Source organism: Dama dama, chromosome 10 (genome assembly GCF_033118175.1).
Source record: "Dama dama isolate Ldn47 chromosome 10, ASM3311817v1, whole genome shotgun sequence".
Classification (NCBI taxonomy): domain Eukaryota; kingdom Metazoa; phylum Chordata; class Mammalia; order Artiodactyla; family Cervidae; genus Dama; species Dama dama.
In genome coordinates this window covers 33,906,331-33,926,149 of record NC_083690.1, presented here as the reverse complement: position 1 = coordinate 33,926,149, position 19,819 = coordinate 33,906,331, and the positions used below count along the sequence as shown (strand labels likewise).

General features: G+C 59.1%; 1 protein-coding gene across 1 annotated transcript in view; it reads left to right on the top strand.

The window, feature by feature from the left end:
- ELN (elastin) overlaps positions 1–19,819 on the top strand; it is a 32,671-nt gene that overhangs the window by 8,342 nt on the left and 4,510 nt on the right. Inside the window, exons 5-30 of the mRNA XM_061153414.1 lie at positions 2,960–2,995; positions 3,707–3,781; positions 4,025–4,087; positions 4,170–4,232; positions 4,952–4,999; positions 5,966–6,037; positions 6,270–6,299; positions 6,840–6,911; positions 7,734–7,775; positions 8,180–8,239; positions 8,510–8,560; positions 9,986–10,081; positions 10,168–10,224; positions 10,761–10,949; positions 11,988–12,041; positions 12,595–12,675; positions 12,952–12,993; positions 13,420–13,506; positions 14,216–14,272; positions 15,874–16,041; positions 16,129–16,188; positions 16,728–16,859; positions 17,466–17,504; positions 18,933–19,004; positions 19,183–19,236; positions 19,509–19,592. Coding sequence (XP_061009397.1) covers positions 2,960–2,995; positions 3,707–3,781; positions 4,025–4,087; positions 4,170–4,232; positions 4,952–4,999; positions 5,966–6,037; positions 6,270–6,299; positions 6,840–6,911; positions 7,734–7,775; positions 8,180–8,239; positions 8,510–8,560; positions 9,986–10,081; positions 10,168–10,224; positions 10,761–10,949; positions 11,988–12,041; positions 12,595–12,675; positions 12,952–12,993; positions 13,420–13,506; positions 14,216–14,272; positions 15,874–16,041; positions 16,129–16,188; positions 16,728–16,859; positions 17,466–17,504; positions 18,933–19,004; positions 19,183–19,236; positions 19,509–19,592 — 1,884 coding nt within the window. The remainder of the gene's footprint in view (positions 1–2,959; positions 2,996–3,706; positions 3,782–4,024; positions 4,088–4,169; positions 4,233–4,951; positions 5,000–5,965; positions 6,038–6,269; positions 6,300–6,839; positions 6,912–7,733; positions 7,776–8,179; positions 8,240–8,509; positions 8,561–9,985; positions 10,082–10,167; positions 10,225–10,760; positions 10,950–11,987; positions 12,042–12,594; positions 12,676–12,951; positions 12,994–13,419; positions 13,507–14,215; positions 14,273–15,873; positions 16,042–16,128; positions 16,189–16,727; positions 16,860–17,465; positions 17,505–18,932; positions 19,005–19,182; positions 19,237–19,508; positions 19,593–19,819) is intronic.

Here is a 19,819-nt window from a genome sequence, read left to right as displayed (position 1 = left end):
TCTTACTCCAGGCCAAGATCTCGGCTATCCTTGACTCTGATGATCCATTCTGAGCCCTTATCCTGACCCTAGATCAAAGCCCTGCCCCTAAACCCAGGCTGTACCCTGACCCTAACCCCAGATGAGCTTCCTTCCCAGGCCCCTTTCAACTGTGCTCTGACCATGGAGTTTTCCAGTAAGATGTGGTTGGCTCTGTCTTGGCCCACAGGGCTCCAATCCACTGCTATGTCCACTAAGCTCCAGAGAATACACCCCCCAGGAAAGAGGGAGGGTGGGTTCCTCCGGGAAGTCCTGGTGGATAAGGAGCAGGTGGAGGAAGGGGTGTCTCCCTGTGGATTTATGATCTGATCCACATGAGATGTAGCCTTTCCCCCCCACTACCCGCCCCCCACAGCTCCGTGTCTCCTCGGGCTTTGAAGCCCGAGACTCCAGGACAGTTTGCATGTCCAACAGCTCTTACGAAATCCACCCCCCCAACAATGTTCGATGATTCAAGTGCAAATGAATCTACGAGACCCAGATTCCCCTTCCCTGCAAGCCCATCTGTGTTGTGAAACTCTAGGGCTGGGGCCAGGCAAGAGAGAGAGAGACACAGGAGGGCAGGAGGCCTGGGCAAGGGGTTTACTGGGGTCTGTAGGAGTCTGCAGGGCTGGGAGCCCTTTGGGGTTCATTGCTTATCCCACCAGAACCTGTTTCCTATCTTCTCAGAGGAGTGAGTGATCTTAAAAGGGTCTTTGATGGTGGAGAGAGAACAGAGGAAAGGCTAGATAAGCAAGGGTGTGGAATTAGGATCACACTTATCTGGGAAGACCCAGATGGAGACAGTCGTGACTGCAGAGCTAGAGGAGGGACTGGTTGATCCCGCTGGCAGCTGGGGACACACGGTAGGTTGTGATGAAACACCAGAGAGAAGGCTGAGAAAACCGCACACAGTTGCAGTTGGTAAAGTGAAGCTTTGAGTAATGAAAGGTTTAGCTTGACTTCCAAAAGGACTTCCAGCCTGGGGTAAAGATGTAGACTGAGAGGAAAGTCAGGACCTCGGCTGATGAAATGGGACTGGACTCCATGACCTCCCAGAGCTTATCTTTTAGTCTGAGGACTCTGGGCTCCAAAGGCCTGGACAGGGCCACAGTGCCCCCCACACAGGGCAGCTCCCCACATCCGGGCATGCCCAGGCAAGTGTCATGCCTGGGAACAACTAATCCCTTGGCGAGTAGAGGGTGGGTGGCCTGGCAGCTGCTCCTCATGGGCCTCGGTGGGCTGGCCCCTCCTGGGCTCTCAGTGGGGGACCAGGCAGCTGGAAGCCAGCACCACCCACACCCCCAGCACCGGCTGAAGGCCAGTCACCCACCCGAGAGCCCAGGAAGGAGCAGGGGGGGACATCCAGCGGTCACCCCAACAGGCTGCAGACCCGACATGCTCTCTGCTCACAGGCCCTGTGGTCCCAGGAAGGTTGGGGACATGCGGGCCCTTTCGTATGTGGGGAAACTGAGTCTTGGAAAGGGGAAGTGACTTGCTATTTCATGCAAGGAGTAGCGTGGGGCAGCAAGATTTAAATCCAGAGCTCAGTGACTCTAAAGAGAGATGGCTGGATAAGCCAAGCCTCTCGGGGCTCCCAACCTTGGGCATTCTCACCCCTCTCTCCTCCTCACCCCTCTCTCCTGCTTTCCAGGGGCTGTACTCCTGGGGGCATTTGGGCCAGAGGAGCCCACGGGAAGAAGGGCAGCAGGGTGGGACGCTGCTCAGGCTGCAGGGCGACCCTGGGGGGAGCACGGGAAGAGGGCAGATGGCTGCAGAGGGCCCCCTGCCCCCGCCCCACCCACCCAGCCTCTTCTCGCTTCCTGTCCGGTCCCCATCCTCTCCTCCCGGCCCTTCTGCGGTCAGGAAAGGCCAGAGGGTGTCTGCTGCCCTGCTGGACCTCAGGAAATAGGCCAGGCTGGAGAGAAACACCCCCGACAGAGCTGGGGCGAGGAAGGGCCGGCAGCACTGGGAAGTGAACCCAGGCACACCCCGGGCCCGGCCAGACCACACCACACCTGCCCGGAAGGGAGACGTGCTGGAGGCAGAGGCCCATCTCACAGAGGGCCTGGCTGGCTTTCAGACGGGCCAGCTCACATAAGTAGGAAGTGAGGCCAGGGGACCACACCCAGAGAAAGGCAGGTGGGCTCTCCCGGGCTCAGCTGTCCTGCTTGTTTGGGGTCAGTCCCCAGAGAGGCCGCCTCTGAGCTTTGGACCCTGGTGGCCAGGACGGGCGCTTGTGGGAGAGATTCTCACATAATTGGAAACAAAGCCGGCACGGTTGTGAACTCCAACCTGATTGCCCATCGGTCCTGGCCAAAGCCGTGGAATGTCTCCTGGAGGGAGAAAAGCAGAGATCGAGCCCAGATGTGGGAAGGAGAGAGCCAGAGGGACCCATTTGGCTTTTTATAAACATTTTAGCATCTGTCTGCAGGCAAGGAGGCTCCCAGACTGCAGGGCAGGCTAGATGGATGACAATAAAGGGCTCCAGATACAAAGGAGAGGGCGTGGGCTGAGCCAGGGGACTCCAGCAAGGAAGCCGAAGCAAGGCCTGGGGTGGGGCTAACGTGGGAGCAGGGCAGGGCCTGGCCTGGCCTTGCTGGCAGCTTCTGCTCAGCTCCAGCCCTGAGAGAAAGCCCTCCTGGGTCCCCCGTTAGTTGGCGGGACTTCCAAGGAAACTGAGGTTCTGGTTGGGAAGTTGGGATCAACACAGTGGCATCCACATGGCACAAAGCAGTTGGTTACTAAACAATGGTGACTATCTCACCAGGATTGGCCCGCAAGTACCGAAAGCTTGAGTCCAGCTTAGAGACCTGAGTGGCCACACAGAGATCCCAGCATCGCTGGGTTCCACGAGACCCAGGATGGGAACATCCTGGGCCCAGGAACAATGACCCACACCAGCCTCCCCTCACCTGGCTCTGTCTTCTTCTCCCTACAGGTGTCGGAGGGCTCGCCGGCGCTGGCCTTGGGGCAGGTTAGTGTCAACATCCAGGCAAGATGCCCCTCTGGGGGCCAGAGCCAAGCAGTCAGGGGTAGAAGGGTGCAGACCAGGCCTGTCCTGGACGCTGGTGTAGGGGGTCATGCTAAGACCACCTGCCCGGGGCCCAGGGAGTGACAACTGGGTCTTGGCACTATTATAATATAGGCATGAGGTGGCACTAGTGGTAAAGAACCCGCCTGCCAATGCAGGAGATGTAATGAGAGGCAGGTTCGATTCCTGGGTCGGGAAGATTCCCCTGGAGAAGGTCATGGCAACCCACTCCAGGATTCTTGCCTGGAGAACCCCGTGGACAGAAGAGCTACAGCGGGCTGCAGTCCATGGGGTCCCAAAGAGTCAGACATGACTGCAGCAATTTAGCAGGCAGCACGCAAAAAGAGCTAGAAGGAAGCAGCCCCACGAGCCCAAAGGAGTCACCCGACTCAGCGGGGCTTCAGGAAGGCTTCCTGGAGGAGGGAGGTATATAAGTCTGACCCCAAAAGATCTCTGTAGCTTGTCAGGCTGAGCGGAGCAGCCTGGGCCACACTGCATCTCTGACATTGAACCCGGTCCTGGGAGCAGCGGTCATGTCTTTGCGCGGAGCAGGAGAGCCTCGGATGTACCTCCTGGACGGGGCAGGCCGGGGCTGGGCTGGGGGCAGGACCTCACCCATCCTCCTCTCTGCAGGGCTTGGGGCTTTTCCCGCAGGTGCCTTCCCAGGGGCTCTGGTGCCCGGTGGCCCGGCTGGTGCTGCTGCCGCCTATAAAGCTGCTGCCAAGGCCGGTGAGTGTTACCCTTTGGAATGTGCCATAAGCCCTCTGGCCTTCGTGGGCTCTCCACCTTGCAAAGAACCTTTCCTGGGTTGGGGGGCAGGTGAATGGGATCCTCAGCTCCAGTCTACTGGGGGTGATGGGAGGCAACCAGCTACGTCCGAGTCTCAAAGCGAGGCAGAGGCAGGCCAGACCTCAGTCCAGGGTCCTCCTGCCTTTCGCGGCTCCTGGCGTGACCTCCCCTCCACCTCCGCAGGTGCTGCTGGTCTCGGCGGGGTCGGCGGCATCGGTGGTGTTGGCGGCTTAGGAGTGTCTACAGGTATGGAGGCGAGACCTGGGTGGCCCGGGGGGAAGTCGTGGGAGCAGGTGAGCCCCGTCTGATGTGGCCCCTTCCCCTCCAGGTGCGGTGGTGCCTCCGCTCGGAGCCGGAGTCGGGGCTGGAGTGAAGCCTGGGAAAGTGCCAGGTCAGTGTGGACGGAGTCCCTGGGGCTGGAGGGCAGAGGTCAGGGAGGGCAAGAGCCCCCAAGGCCCCCCGGGGCAGGAAGGGCAGGGCCTGGCTGCAGCGGGGCAGGCGTCAAGGGGCAGAGACAGGCCCAGAGCATGATGCCAGGTCCCAAACAGGGGCGAGGGACTCCAGCCGTCCTTCCAGGCCCTTCCTCCAGGACCTTGGAGCAGACCTGAGAGACAGGCTCTGTGGCAGGCATTCGGGTGACCGATGGGGACACTGAGGCGCAAAGCAGGGAGTCGGCATCAGGGCCCGCCCGGTCCCGGCAGGGCTGGGGTGAAGCCCCATCCGGTGCCCGTCCCTCCGCACCGAGCCCTCAAGGAAGTGACTTCAGGTTCAACCAAAGGCGGCCTGAGTCCGCACAGCGGGGAGGGAACATCTGGAAGCTGTTAGCCCCGAGGTGGGCTGGGCCGGCCATGTAAACAGGCTCCAGGAGACGGGACAAATCCACACACAGAGGGATTTGCAGATGACTTCCGGAACTCGTCGGGGGGGCCTGCAGCCACCACACACATGTCCCCGGCTCTTCCCCGGGGCGGGGGGTGAACCTGGGGGGCTAGCTCGGGAGCCCTGAGGCTGCCGCAGAGGGAAGGGCCAGGAGAGACTCCTGGAGGCAAGGCTGCTGCTCACGCGTTTGGAGGCCAGGCTGCTGCTCATGCGTTTTTCTTTCGGCCATAGGTGTGGGGCTCCCAGGTGTATACCCGGGCGGAGTGCTCCCAGGCGCAGGTGAGGGCAAAGAGGAAAAGGGGGACCCTAGAGCGAGGAGAGCAGCCCCTGGCAGCCTCCCGGGGGGCCCCCCACCTCCCCCAAACTGTGGCCACCGGAGTCCTGACGGCCACTGTCTCCCTAAGCATCAAAGCTCAGGCCACAGACCTAAGATAGCTCTGGTTGTCTTTCCCCTACGAAGATCAGCAAGCTCCCCCCAGTCCTCCCCAGAACCCCAAGCCGAGGCCCAGACCCAGACCATCATCACAGCCTGCGGTGGGTTGCTGGGGACAAACCAAGTCCCCAGGGTGGCCAGCTGTTTCCCAAACGCCATGAGTCACCAGGGGGGCCCGCCCAGCACATCCGCCCTGCAGGAGACCCTCGGAGTTGCCCTCTCAACCTCCTTTCGCCGCCAGGGCCTGGCCACCCCACCCAACATGTGACCTCCTGAATTCCCCCAAAACCCCAGGCTCGGGCTGGCTCAGAGAGATTAACTGGCAGAGGGTCCCCCCCACCCACACCCCCCAGCCCCTCCCTGCCATGGTGGCCCAGCCCCCTGGGGGTGGAGGGGAGAAAGGGGGGGTGGCAGCACTGAACGCTGGAGACCGCCTGGCCAGAGCAGATGACAGCTCTGTGTTTGGTCGTGAATCGCATCCAGCGAGAGCCCCCGAGGGCACAGGCCGCCCCGACCTACAGGCCTGCCTTCTTTGATGAGGCTGGGCAGGGTGACGGGAAATTAACTCCGGTTTCAGAGACAGGACAACAGAAGCGCGGGGCTAGGAAATAGGATTAAAACTTCTGACCTGGGGGCAGATGGGGCAGAGAAGTGACCACCAGAGGGGCCCTCCCCCACCCCGTGAGCCACGCCAGCAGCTGGCATCGAAGAAGGAGGCCAGCTGTGTCCCCGAGGGTGGGTGCAGTGCCGGGCTGGCCCTTCCAGGTTGGACCTTCCTGCCCTCACCGCCAGCCCCCTCTTTGCCCTCTCAGGAGCTCGGTTCCCAGGCATAGGGGTCCTCCCCGGGGTTCCCACTGGAGCAGGAGTCAAGCCCAAGGCCCCAGGTATGTGGGAGTGTCGGATCACCCTCAGTCCCCTCTGTCCTGGGTTGAGGGGGGTGGGGAACCTGGGCTCAGCTGGCCCAGATGGGCAGTGAGAAATGCCCGATGTGTTTGTGATGAGCTGGGAGGTCTGGGCAGAACTGGCCACGGCTTGGGCCAATACGCCCTTCACTGGTGCTGGGGTGCCTTGGGCCCGCGGTGGCCAAGCCACAGTGATGGTTCCTTGTCATTGCAGCTGGGGGCGGAGCTTTTGCTGGAATCCCAGGTAAGGCAAGGCTGGGTCCCTCCACGCGAGGGAGGGTGGGCAGGCCCACGGGGTGGTGAGCCAGGCAGGGACTCCTGCCCTGGGAGGAGCTGAGCACTCCCACTGCACCAGGCCTTGGACTGGCTTTGGCACAAAGTGGCGTCCGTCACAGGCCTGCTTCCCCTGCCCTAAGCCCCTGTCTGGCAGCCCAGAGGAGCCCAGAAAGCTAGAACCTGCTAGAACTAGAGCTAGAGCCTTCACGCTTCAACTAAAAAGCCTCCAAATGGCGAGAGGGCTGCGGTCTCCGAGTGTAGCCCGAGCCCCAGCAAGGGGAGCATCCTGCAGCTTCCTGGAGGAAGCGGCCCATCGCTGGGGATTGTTCAGCTGACTGATGACATAAGGAGGCGGGAAGGCCCTCTAGGCAGGACGCTTTCCGGATTCTGATGCCATGGGAGCTCATTCTAATCTGAGCAGAAAGTGAAAGGGGAGGCTAGAGGCTTCGCAGGGGCTGCTGGCCCACGTGGCTAGGGCCTTATTGTTTTGCTCTCCTTGTTCCCACAGGAGTTGGACCCTTCGGAGGGCAGCAGCCTGGAGTCCCGCTGGGATACCCCATCAAGGCACCCAAGCTGCCAGGTAAGGCAGGCAGAGGATTTGAGAGACACCACTCACACGGGGCCTCCCTGCTGGGAGGTCAGCTTGAGAGGGGACTTGTTTGCCCACCTGTATCTTGGGGTGGCTGGAGAGGGTAGTCAGGAAACCTGGGTAACTTTGCCCACTTCTGGTCACCAGCAAAAGAAAGCGGGGAGGAACTTCCCTGGTGGTCCAGTGGCTGAGACTCCACACTCCCAAACCAGGGTTCGAGCCCTGGCCAGGGAACTAGAGCCTGAACGCTGCAACTAAAAATCCCCCATGCCTCAACTGAGATGCTGCACAGCCAAATAAATAAAGAAATATTTTTTTAAAAAGAAAGAGGGGAGAGACCAACATCTTGCAGGTGCTGGCCTTCCATACACACACACGCACCCATGTGCACACACATACACACGCACAGAGACCCGTAGCCCCAGTGGGAAACCATGTGTGTTGATGGTAAGAAACACCATTCACTGGAAAGAAACCCCTGATGTCAACCCACCCCAGCTGTCAAGTTCACACGATGAGAAGCTATTTCCTGATGGGGAAGTGAGTAAGGAAGACCCTCAGACTTGGGGGCCATGGCAGGTAGAAGAATGGCCATCCCTTTGTGCCCTGGAGCGGGGCATCCCCTCCCCCGCCTCCTCCAAGGCCTTGGCTCTCCTGAGAGCCTCTGGAAGCATCTCAGGACCCTGATGGACGGAAGGAGGCCTCAGGCCTCAGTACCTGTGGGGACTAGGTCTGTCTGCCCAGGTAGTGGGGGCCCAGCGAGGCGTGGGGCTGCCCTGGGGCAGCCACTGAACCCACGCTCCGTCTCCTCAGGTGGCTATGGACTGCCCTACAGCACGGGGAAACTGCCCTATGGTAAGGCCCTCTTAGACTGGCGGGCTTCCGGCTCCTTCCAGCCACAGGATTCTGGCAAGGGAGCGATGGCCCCAGTCCAGGGCTAGGAGAACACCAACTGGGGGGTAGGGTGGGTGTGGAGTCTCAGAATGGGAGCCCCCTAAGGAGGGGGACATGGAACTGGGACAGCCTGGTTCTCAATCCTGGCCCTCACACTTATCCCCAGGCCTTGAGAAAACAGGTTTTCTTCTCGGAGCCTCAGTCTTTTCATCTGTAAAATGGGAATAACCATTCCACACATGTTTGCGTTTAACTCTGGCGGGGGGTGACAGGTGGAGGCTCTGGGTGGCCTTGTCCTTGAAGGGCAGGGGAGGGGCAGCCACCGTGAGATCGCACGGATGCCCACTGAGCCTCTCCTCTCGCAGGCTATGGGCCTGGCGGAGTGGCTGGTGCTGCGGGCAAGGCTGGGTATCCAACGGGGACAGGTAAGGAGAGCCTCACCCCTCCGCCAGCCAAATAACTCAGGCTCCAGAAAGCCAGCCAGCCCATCCAATATCCAGACCCTGGTCTGAGTTTAAAGAAGGACCCTGGTGGGGCAAGGCAGGAAGCTGGGGGCAGCTCTCCCAGCCTCTGCTTGCTATATGCCCCACATCCACACCCAGATATGAACCAGTTGATTTTCTTGGGCCTGGAAGAGATGGACTCCGGAGATGCCGGGGCACACTTTCCAGGCTCTCCCCTTCCTCTTCCCCCAGGGGTTGGCACACAGGCTGCAGCAGCAGCGGCTAAAGCAGCAGCGAAGCTTGGTAAGTACCCCTGGAGCCCCTGCCTGCTAGCTGCCAGCCCTCCAGCCTCACCATGCCTATTACCACTGAGAGCCTGCCTCACAGATAACTAACCAAGGTGGCCCCTCCTTGCCACACCCCCATTTATCCGACTGTTTCAGCACTACCCATTCTTCCCTCCCTCCGTCCATTCATTCTTCCTTCCACCTGTGCATCTGCTCCACCCTCCAGTTCTCCATCCCTCGATCCATCCACCCACCCCTCCACTCATCCATTCACTCATCCCTCCCTCCTTCTGTCCCTTCCTCCCTCCCTCCATCCATTCATCCACCCCTCCCTCTGCCCATCTATCTGCCCACTCATCTCTCCATCCATCTATCCACCCATCCCTCCATTCATCCATCCCTCCATCCCTCCCTCCTGTGTCCCTCCCTCCCTCCTTTTCAGAAACCAGGGACAGATAAGGGCTCTGCTGAAGAATGTCAGCACTGTCGTGGGACTCAGGAAGAGAGAGACATTGCTTCTACCTGGGGATAATCAGGAAGGGTTCTCAGAGAAAATGATATTTGATTCATAGCCTTAAAATATAGGTAGAGAGTTTGCCAGGTGGTTAAAATAGGAAGGAGTGGGTAGAGCAGAGGTTAGAATGATCATTTTAGGTAGTACATGTATGAGCATTTAAACAGTTTAATAGTTGAGTATCAATTTAATATGTACTATAAAAATTTAACTAGCTCCTCAAGCCCACGATCCCTTGGCTAGTCGATGTGGCATGGCCTTCTCTCTGCCTGTGCATGGGCCGACTGGGCCCCTGGCGATTCCCCAGTTCAGAGTTAGATCATGGGGGTGAAATCTTCACCTTCAGCCCCAGTCCCAAGGGAGCCCCTTCTTGCAGCCATGATGGGATGGAAGGATCCTGCCCACTAGCCTAACGGGGTGAGGATGTGGAGGGAAGTACTGAGTTGGAGGCCTGCCCCACAGAGGTCCTCCCTCCAGGCCCCCGAGGCTGGAGGGGATGGCTGGAATGTGGGAGCAAGAGAGAGGGACAGCGAGGGGCTGCGAGAGCCAGGCAGCCCGGCGCTTGGATTACAAACTTGGCCGCGTGTTCGGAACACAGAGAGAGGAAGTCTTGAACATTCTTGCAGGGGCCCCTCTGGCCTGGGGAGCGGCCGCTTGTGGTTTCTCAGTATGTGGCAGTGATTAGAATGGGATTTGTCTGAAAACATACGAGTCCCTTAATGAGAGTGTTGAAATGGACACTTTAGGGGTGAGTCAAGGAACAGTGGGGTGGGGGCCTCTTCCCAAGCAGGCCCAACCGGAGATGCCTGGGCCTCATTCCCAGAGGAGATTGCAGCGTTGAAAACACCAGCGTCCAATCGGCCTTCCTGCCCGGCTCCAGGAGGGGCCCCCTGGAAGCCACATCCTCACTGTCCCCACTCCAAACAGGTGCTGGAGGAGCCGGAGTTCTCCCTGGTGTTGGTGTTGGCGGTGCTGGCATTCCTGGTGCGCCTGGCGCAATTCCTGGCATCGGAGGCATCGCAGGTAGGGTCCATCCCAGACAGGTGGAGGGGCGTGTCCTTGAGAAGGTCACAGGAAAAGGGCCTCACCTTCTGCGGCTTTCTCTCCAGGGGTCGGGGCTCCAGATGCTGCTGCTGCCGCCGCCGCTGCTAAGGCAGCCAAATTCGGTGAGTGTCCCCGAAACGGGCAGTGCCAGGACTCCAGCCAGCCCCAGCCTCAGCATGCACCTTGGAAGGCTCCAGGCCTATAAGGCTGGATGGACTGTTCCCCGACAATCCCCCCAAGCATCATGGTCATGCCTCCTTGCCTCTGTCGGCAGGCTCTGTCCGCTGCTCTCCACTGATTGGCCCAGCGGTGTGGGCAGGGACCCTGCGAAGTATCTGGCTCCTCCCACTTTACCCCCTGGGCCACTCAACAGCTGCTGTGCCAACTGCCTGGGCCCAGTGGAGCATTCTGACTCTGCTTTAGACATAGAGCGTGCTCCTTCCAGCCACAGATCCAAACCCCTAGAGCTCTGTTGGGGTTCCCTCAGTTCCCTCCCCTTCTCTCGGGAGACGTGGATCCACACAGAGGCAATGCCCCCCCACCTAGCATCCTGCACACAGGACCCGCGGCTCCCAAAGCTCCCCAGAGTCATGCCCCCAAAGGCCCCCCTGAGGTTCCCACAGGGTCCAGGCCAGAACAGCAATCCTTTCATCCTCAGGTGCTGCTGGAGGCCTTGGCCCAGGAGTAATCGGTGTCCCAGGAGTTGGAGTACCTGGTGTTGGGGTCCCTGGTGTTGGGGTTCCAGGTGTTGGGGTCCCTGGTGTTGGGGTTCCAGGTGTGGTTCCAGGTGTTGGAGTCCCAGGTGTTGGAGTCCCTGGTGTTGGAGTCCCGGGTGTCGGAGTTCCAGGTATTGGGTGCTCAGGCATCACAGGTGGACCAGCTGAGCTTGGCTATGTGTGCGCATGTGTGTTTGTGTGTGCAAGAGAGAGGTGTTAGAAATTATTGCCAAGACTTTCTGATTCTCCTTAACACATCACCCTTCTATCCTCTTCTCTCCATACCCTTGGTCATCTTCTCTTTCTTGGGCTATAATTAACTACTGCCAGCCTCTTATCTTCTTCAATTTACCTTCTGGTTGTCAGTACGCTCCTGGGGGCAGGGACCAGGTCTTTCATCTCTGTGTTCCCAGCCCTTCACAGAATATGTGTTCAGTAAATGGTGGATAGATGGCTGGGTAGGTAGATGAATGGGTGGATGTCTAGAGAGAAGGATGGATCGATCGATGGATGGATGGATGGGCAAATGGGCAGCTGGGGAGGTAGGTGAACGGCCAGGTGGATGAGTATGCAAGTTGATGGATGAGAGAGTGAGTGATGGGTGGATTAGTGGACAGATACAAAGATGGGCGGTTACATGGATGGATAAATAAGATGGGTAAAAGGGTGGATGGCAAGATAAATGGGTAGATGAAAAGAGAGATGGATAGGCAGGTGGGGACAAAGTAAGTGGTTAGAATGATGGATGGATGGATGGATGGATAAGCACATGTGTGGATGAGCAGATGAATGGGTGGGTAGAAGGCAAATACAAAATGGATAGTTGGTTAGACATTTAGATGAAAGGACAGATAGGCAGGCGGGTGGATAAATGGATGGATAAATGCATGTGTGGGTGGCTGGAGAGATGAGTGGTTGAGTGGGTAGATTGAGATCGAAAGATAGACAAATGGACAGACATTCGGGAAGGTCAGCAGATGGATGAATGGGTGGCTGGATAGACAGATGGACAGATGGGTAAGTGGAGATATGAGTGGGTAAATGGATGGACAACCCTGTGTTGGCTCAATAGATAGAAGACAGACTGAAAGACAGAGGGATATATATACACATCCTGAGAGTCCACTCCATCCTCCCCTGAGTGTTTGTGTTTCTCTTGGTCTCTCCAGGGGCCGTGTCACCAGCCGCAGCTGCTAAAGCAGCGGCCAAAGCAGCCAAATTCGGTGAGTGCTGAGCGGATAGCTCCGCCCCGCCCCGTTCTGTCCTTTATTTGGACTCCAGGACCCTCATCTTCTACTCCCCATTGTACTTGCCCAGGGCCACACAGCAAGTCACTGGCAGAGCTGGGACTTGGACCTGTTGGGCCCCGGGACGATGTGTCCCCCAGGTGTCTCCCACCGTGAGGCCAAGGGACTCAGTAATAGTAGAGACCCAGTATGTCACTCCCAGTGGAGACAGTGTCCCTGACCTCCCTGCCCTGGCCAGGACCCTCTCAGAGGACAGCCCAGCCTGGCAGAGGATAAGACTGTGCGCAGTCTGCCCATCACCAACAAAGAGCCCCTTCCCCAACTGATCAGAGAAGAGAGGGGCTGGGCACACACTAGGGGGTGTCAGTAGGGAGGAAGTTGGTGGGGCTCAGGCATCTCATGGTTTCCTGCCCTTCATGGACCAGACCTGAGGGAAGGCTTGCATCCTTTCCCCCATCCAGCATTCCCCAGAGCCCGCCCCAGCCTCTCCCACTAGATCCTTTACCCCTTGATTCTCTTCCCTCTGCAGGAGCCAGAGGCGGAGTGGGAGTTGGAGGCATTCCCACGTTCGGGGCTGGCCCTGGGGGCTTTCCTGGCTACGGAGACGCAGGTATTCCGGGAGCTGGCCTTTCCCGTGAGCCTTAGCTCCATGAAGGCGGGTGGTGGGGGGTGGGGGGACACAGGGAAAGGGATGAAGGCTCGTCTTCTGTCGGTCATGGGAGGCTGGGGAGGGTAGACTGAGCTCTGGGAACTCAGGGAGGACCTGGGGGAGAGCGCAGGACGGGCCTCCCGTGCCCTTGGGGCAGGTGCACTATTAGCACAGCCCAGCTGAGACCCAGCAAGGTTTCTGAATCTCTTTCTTTCTCGATTCCTCGATTCCTCGTAGCAGCAGCTCAGGCAGCTGCAGCCGCCAAGGCAGCCAAGATCGGTAAGTGCCCCGGCCCCATGTCCCCTACCCCCTCCTCCTCCTCCCCTCCTCCCCCGACTCCTCCCTCCACAGGGATGGGAGGGCCAAGCCCTCCCCTCCTCCCCTCCACAGCCAGGCTCTCCTGTCAGGGGCCGAGGCTCAAAAATCAAAGCAACCTCACACTCTTGGCCTCTAGGGCTGGAAAGTCCTGGCGTTAAGGTCAGAAGCCCCTGGCCCCATTTTCCAAAGCCACAGTGAACATTTCTGCCCTTTTCAGTTGCCCACTATTGGGGTCATTGGTATCTGGCTCATTATCCCCCATCCCACACCAGTGAGTTAAAGATGCCCAGCCGATACCCAGCCATGATGTAACCCCCACCTCCACCCTTGGCTCCCCCAAGAAGGTGGTGCTTCAAGGGCAAAGCTGGATGCTCTTCATCCCCCCAGGTGCTGGGGCAGCAGGAGCCCTGGGAGGGCTGGTGCCAGGTGCCCCAGGAGCAATACCAGGCGTGCCAGGTGTTGGAGGGGTGCCAGGTGAGCTGTGTCCCAGCCCAGACATGGGTTTGGTTTATCTCATGGAAGGGGCCCTGGAGTTGATGTAGATCAAGGGTCCCATTTTACAGATGGCAAGACTGAGCCCAGAGAAAGGGATTTCCCATAGTTTGGAGGGAAGCATCCCCACAGGATTCCAGATCCCTGAGTGAACCCAGAAAGTCCCCTCCCTGCCCTCAGGGATGCTCAGGATGTCAGCCTGCAAGGCAGCAGAACTCTGCTTGGCTGGGGTTTGGGGAGACTTCATTCATCCCCCCACGGGGCCTTTCTGCTTTCTGATGGGGGGGGGGGGGGGGCCTGTGTCAGTCTTTGTTTACCCAGCCCTCTTTCTCCAAAGGGAGGAAATGAGATTAACTTACAATCCTCCTTTTGGTTTGTGTTTTCTTTTTCCCACCAGAAGATTTCTCTTCTGCATTTCTTCTTCTTTCTGGGCGGGGGCGGTGGGGGGGAATTCCCCTTTTGCATTTCTCCCCCAAGAAATGAGCCGTTTCCTCCAATAGCCTCAGAGTCAGAGCTGCTGCTCAGGGAGAGGACATGTCTAGAGCGGCTGGCGGGCCGTCACAGTGCGGGCCTGGGAGAGGGGCCAGTTCCCGAGATGCGGACTCTGCGAAGTCTTTCTACCATGGGGGATGGAAGAGAGAGGGGAGGGGTGCTGGGGACCGCTGCCGATCCTTAATCTTCGCCTTCCCAGGGGTCGGGACTCCAGCAGCTGCAGCCGCCAAAGCCGCCGCCAAAGCCGCCCAGTTTGGTAAGAGTTGTTGTTTCGTCCCTAAGTCGTGTCCAGCTCTTTGCGGACCCACGCCTGTGGCCCGCCAGGCTCCTCTGTCATGGGATTTTCCCAGGCAAGAATACTGGAGTGGGTTGCCATTTCCTTCTCCAGGGGACCTTCCCGAGTCAGGGATGGAACCTGCATCTCCTGCATTGGCAGATGGATTCTTTACTACTGAGCCACCTGGGAAGCCCCCTGCCGATTCTGCCTCCGAGCCTGATCCCAGAGCACTGCTCTCTCATATCTCTGCTCTGGAGTCTGACAGCACCCCCACTCCAAGCCGTCACATTCTGGGCCTGGGCCTTCCTCACAGGTCTTGGCCCATCCGAGCACTTTGAGGGATGGGGGTGAAGTTTCTGAGCAGGAAGGCAAAGAGAGAAGAGATGCCGGAGAGCCCTCCAGCACCCACCCCCACCCTTCCCAAAGCCCTTGCTGCCTTCCGGAACCATTTCTGGAACAAACGCTGGGCTCCTCTGAGCTCCCACCCACCCTGAGCGAGACGAGGTTCTCCATCTCCTGCTTCATCCGAAGGCCACCCTGGCAGCCCCAGGCTCCCACACCTTCCTGAATATGGCACAGCGAAAGAGTTCACTTTAGAGCCCAGCTGCTTGCCAGCTCCGGTGCTGGGGCAGGGACAGGGTTTTTTTTTCTTCCTGCCAGAGAAATCTTAACTTCAAGTCTGTTAAATCGCTGAGTCATGCCTGACTCTTTGTGACCCCATGGACTGTAGCCCACCAGGCTCCTCTGGCCATGGGATTTCCCAGGCAAGAATACTGGAGTGGATTGCCATTTCCTTCTCCAGGGCATCATCCCGACCCAGGGATCGAACCTACGTCTCCTACCTTGTGGCTTCTTTACCACTGAGCCACTAGTGATTCCTCAACTCAGACATGGCAACTCGTTTTTGTAAAACTACCATATGCTGAGGGCTTCCCCGGTGGCTCAGACAGTAAAGAATCTCACTGCAATGTGGGTTTCGTCTCTGGGTCAGGAATCTCCCTCCTGTTTTCTTGCCTGGGAAGTTCCCCAGACAGAGGAGCCTGGTGGGCTATACAGTCAATGGGGTCACAAAGAATCAGGCATAACTGAGCTACCAGTACTTTCACTTTCACCATATGCTGAGGTAATCCTTACATCAGCCTTATGAGAGTGGTTCTGTTGCACCCATTTTGCAGATGTGGAAACTGAGTCTCCAGGCGTTTAAGTAACTTGCCCACACTCACATAGCTAAATGGTGGCCGAGCTGAGCTTTGAAGCCAGGCCTGCCTGTCTTGCCTTTACTTGCCTTTACTATATGTTGTTAGTTGCTACATGAGTCTGCCTGTATCACCCTCAGAGTCTCAAAGGGGTCCCTGGAACTCCAAAAGTTGAGCTCCTGATCTTGCACAGACCTCTTATTAGGGATGAAGAAGCTGAGGCCCATCAAGAGAAAGTAACTTGCCCAAGGTCACCCAGCAAGTCTGTGCCCAGCTGGAACAAGGATCCGGGGTTCCTGACCCCCCAGCCAGCTGCTCTTTCCATCAGCTTCTGTCCTCCTCGGTCAGGACTTGGTTAAGGATTGGCTCTGCTCTCTTTCGCAGGATTAGCCCCTGGAGTCGGTGTGGCTCCCGGCGTCGTGGCTCCTGGCATCGGCGTCGCTCCCGGCGTCGCTCCCGGCGTCGTGGCTCCCGGCATCGGTGTCGCTCCCGGCGTCGTGGCTCCCGGCATCGGCGTGGCTCCCGGCATTGGCCTTGGCCCCGGTGTCATAGGTAAGCCGTGTGGATAAGCGGGCCTGAGTGAGGGTCCTCTGAATCCTCCGTGGGTGCCATCCTTAAACCTCATCCTCTCCCCCGCAGGAGCAGGGGCCCCAGCCGCTGCCAAGTCCGCTGCTAAGGCTGCCGCCAAAGCCCAGTTGCGTGAGTGTCCTCCTGCCTTCTCGGTCTGGTGTGACCCCAGCCTGAGCCAGGTCCCTGGACACACAACCTCTCAGACCCGCCCTACAGCCTCATGAGGCCCCCCAGGCGGCAGACATGGGCATCAGAAACAGATTTAGCATAAGGGAGACCCGCATTCGAGTCCTGGGCCCCACATTAGCCGAGTGATCTCTGAGTTTCCTGTCCTCTTGTGCGGGGCCGAGGGTACCCGCCAGGGAGGCTTGTTAGGAGAATCAAATTAAGTTCATCCAAGAGGGAGGGACGGGAGGTGAGGCTGAAAGGGGCAGTGATGCCCGGCACGCGCGGCCCCGGACGCCAGTCTGCGGAGGGGCTGGGCTTGGTGGTCAGTGTGAGCTTTAGGAAAACCTGGCGGCAGCGTAGAGGGCAGATGAAGGGGACCGAGGCCCCGCATGAGACTGGGCCCCTTCTCTTGGGGCCTGACTCAGCTTCCTGGGCAGGACACCCCCAAAAGGGCCTGTCTCCTGCCTGCCGCCATCACCCCACTCCCCCATCTCCCACAGGGGCTGCCGCCGGGCTTCCCGCTGGCGTTCCTGGCCTTGGAGTGGGTGTTGGAGTTCCTGGCCTTGGAGTGGGTGCTGGTGTTCCTGGCCTTGGAGTCGGGCTCGGAGTTCCTGGACTTGGGGCAGCGGCAGGTGAGGGGCCTTCTGGGGGCTGAAGAGCAATGCCCCCCGAGCCCCAAGGAGGCAGGGCGCTCTCCCCAGCCCGTCCTCCAGCACCCGTGCACCCAGGCGCGCGATAAATGCTCTGTTAGGTCCCCCTGAGCATTCCGAGACAACTGGGATAAGAGAAGGGGGGCAGGCCAGCTGAAAAGAAGCCCACCGCCCAAGGACGGAGGCTGGGGGTCCCTGGGGTCAGTGGAAGTGCTTGGGCCCCCTAGCTCCTCTTCAGCAGTGTGCAGGGGCAAGGGGGTCTCTGAGAGCTCTAGTTCTTCATCTCCTAGTTACGCCAGCCTCAGGCAGACCGTGCTGGGCCTTGAGGAGCCAGCAGAGGATAGGATGGAAAGAGGAGGCACAGTTCAGCCCTCAAGCAGCCCCAGACCAGACTGGTAGAGACACAGTTAGATACCGGAGCTCTGTCCCTGGCCTGGTGAGCGCCTAGTGCAGAGCCGCGGCTTCAGGGCTTTGAGAGAAACAAAGAAAGCTGAGGAAGTCAAGGAGGGCTCCCTGGAGGAAGCCGAACTCCCAAGCAGAGAGCTCAGCTACTGACCTCCCCCACTCTTCCTTTTCCGTTTTCCCCAGTACCTGGAACCCTGGCCGCAGCTAAAGCAGCCAAGTTCGGTAAGACCCCTCAACACACCACCCCCGGTGGTTGATCCCCTAGTTGCCCCACCATCCCTGATAGCACCTGGTCCCCCGACTCCTCTTCCCCTGGGCCAGGCCCCAGTGCCTGGGGCCTACAGCAAAGGGCTGGGATGGTCAGCATGGAAAAAGGCAGTTTCTAGGACACATTAATGACAGCTCCGCAGACTCCGGCACCCGCCCACTAAATGCCTAGCGTGCCTACAGCCCCAGGACAACCCCAACCACCCCTCCCATTTCCAGCCCCCCCCCCTTGGGGGGCAGTTCCACCTTGGTGAGGACCATGGTCCGAAGGCCCCTCAGGCCCTGACAGTTTCACGGAGCCCAAGGCCAGCGAGGGGCCAGGGCTGATGTCCCAGCAAAGCCAGGACTCCTCATCTGGGCCCCCGCCTTGCGGTCAGCAGGACTGTGCCCGCCACGAGGACGTGGCAGACCTGCCCACCCCCATCCCCCGACACTTGGCACCTAGGCAGCCCCAGCCTGGCCAGACCCATGCTGTCTGTGTCCCCCCGCATTCCGGCCTCCTAGGATCTGGGCCGGGGCCGCCGCCAGGGAACTGCCAACCAGGTCTGGCCGGTCCTCTTGGGACCAGTTTCCACCTTGGAAAGTGTTCCACCCACAGTGGGCCTGGTAACCCACAGGCCTCTCTCCTGTTCCTTGCTGGCGGCCCTGCTGGTCTGAGCTCGACAGCCACTGCCAGGGAAACCGAGCCGCTGAGGGCTCTGGCTCCAAAGTCATTTCCTGCCCTTGAAGCCTTGAGCACATTGCTTAGCCTCTGCTGTGCCTCAGTTTTCTCATCTGTGAAATGGGGCTAATGGTACCTACCTTTCTTGCTGCCTGGAATAATAAGCTGGCTAACAAGCATGAACCACTGACCATGAGTGTCCCCCTAAAGCTCAAGCTGTAATTCCTGGCAGCTCTGTACTGAACAGTGGTTCACACTCAGAGGACCTTCACAGAGAGTGTGTCCTCTCAGGCTTCAGACACCTGTAGGTGAACAGGGAAAGGATCGTCGCCCCCTTTAGGGTCAGAGAGGTGACAGCTATGATGAGCAGAGAAACCAGAATTCAAACCCAGGGCTGTCGGGGCCTGAGACTGGTCCTCCACCCTTGGCAGCTCATGGCCTCAGCCACCACTGGGAGCACCTGCAGGTCCCAGTGCCAGCCTGGGAGGAAGGGGAGGAGGTGGGCAGGTCGGGGATCGGGGGCGGGGGGTCTGCCCTTGTCCAGTGGGTCAGGGCAGAGCCAGGACTCGGACCCGTGTGTCTGGGAATGGACCTCTGTCCTCTGCTCCTTCCACTGGGTCACGTGGCCTTCGCCACCTGTCTACTTGCCTAGTGACCTTGGGGCAGGGAGGCCTCGTCCTTCAGAAAGGGGGAAGGACTGACTTTCCACCCTCTCTCCACAGCACCAGGAGGGGTCGGGGCCCTTGGAGGGATTGGAGATCTTGGTGGAGCCGGCATTCCAGGTGGTGTGGCAGGTGAGTTGAAACCCCATGAAGCCTTGAGCACATTGCTTAACCTCTGCTGTGCCTCAGTTTTCTCATCTGTGAAATGGGGCTGATGGTACCTACCTTAGTTGAAACCCCAGGATGGGCTGGGCATTGAGGGAGACTGACCCATGAAGACTCCCTCCCTGAGCTCCCTCTGTGTCCCCAGGACCTGCTGCTGCAGCTGCTGCCGCCAAAGCTGCCGCCAAAGCCGCCCAATTTGGTGAGCATGGGTGTGAGGTGGGGGCTGCCCTGGGACTTGGGGGTGTGTGTCTGACTACATGCCATGGAGCATATATTCCCTGGCCTGCTCCCCATTGCCTTTAGGGGCATTGTCTCCGGGGGGTCTAGCCCACCTCCTGGCCCCTGGCTGCCAGCCCTCCAAAGCCCTGGCAGCCCAGGCTCCACGTGGGGCCTCGGATGATAGCCCCACCCCTCCGCGGACAGAGCCAGCTGCTCTCACTTGCAGGGTCTAATACACAGCTCTCTCCACAGGCCTGGGGGGAGTCGGTGGGCTCGGAGTCGGAGGACTGGGAGTTGGTGGGCTTGGAGCTGTCCCAGGGGCTGTGGGCCTTGGAGGTAAGTGTGTTCTAGAATCAGTGAATGAATGGCGTGTGATGTGTGTGTGTGTTTGCACACACATGCACATATGAATGAGAGAGAGACTGACTTTCTTTCCCATCTGGCCACACCTTGTTCAAGCGTCCCTGCCCACACTTCATCAGCAACTCAAGATTATACTGAGCCCTACCCCTCTCTCTGGACTCCTGCAGCATTTGGAGGGGCCCCAATGGCTCAGCGGGTAA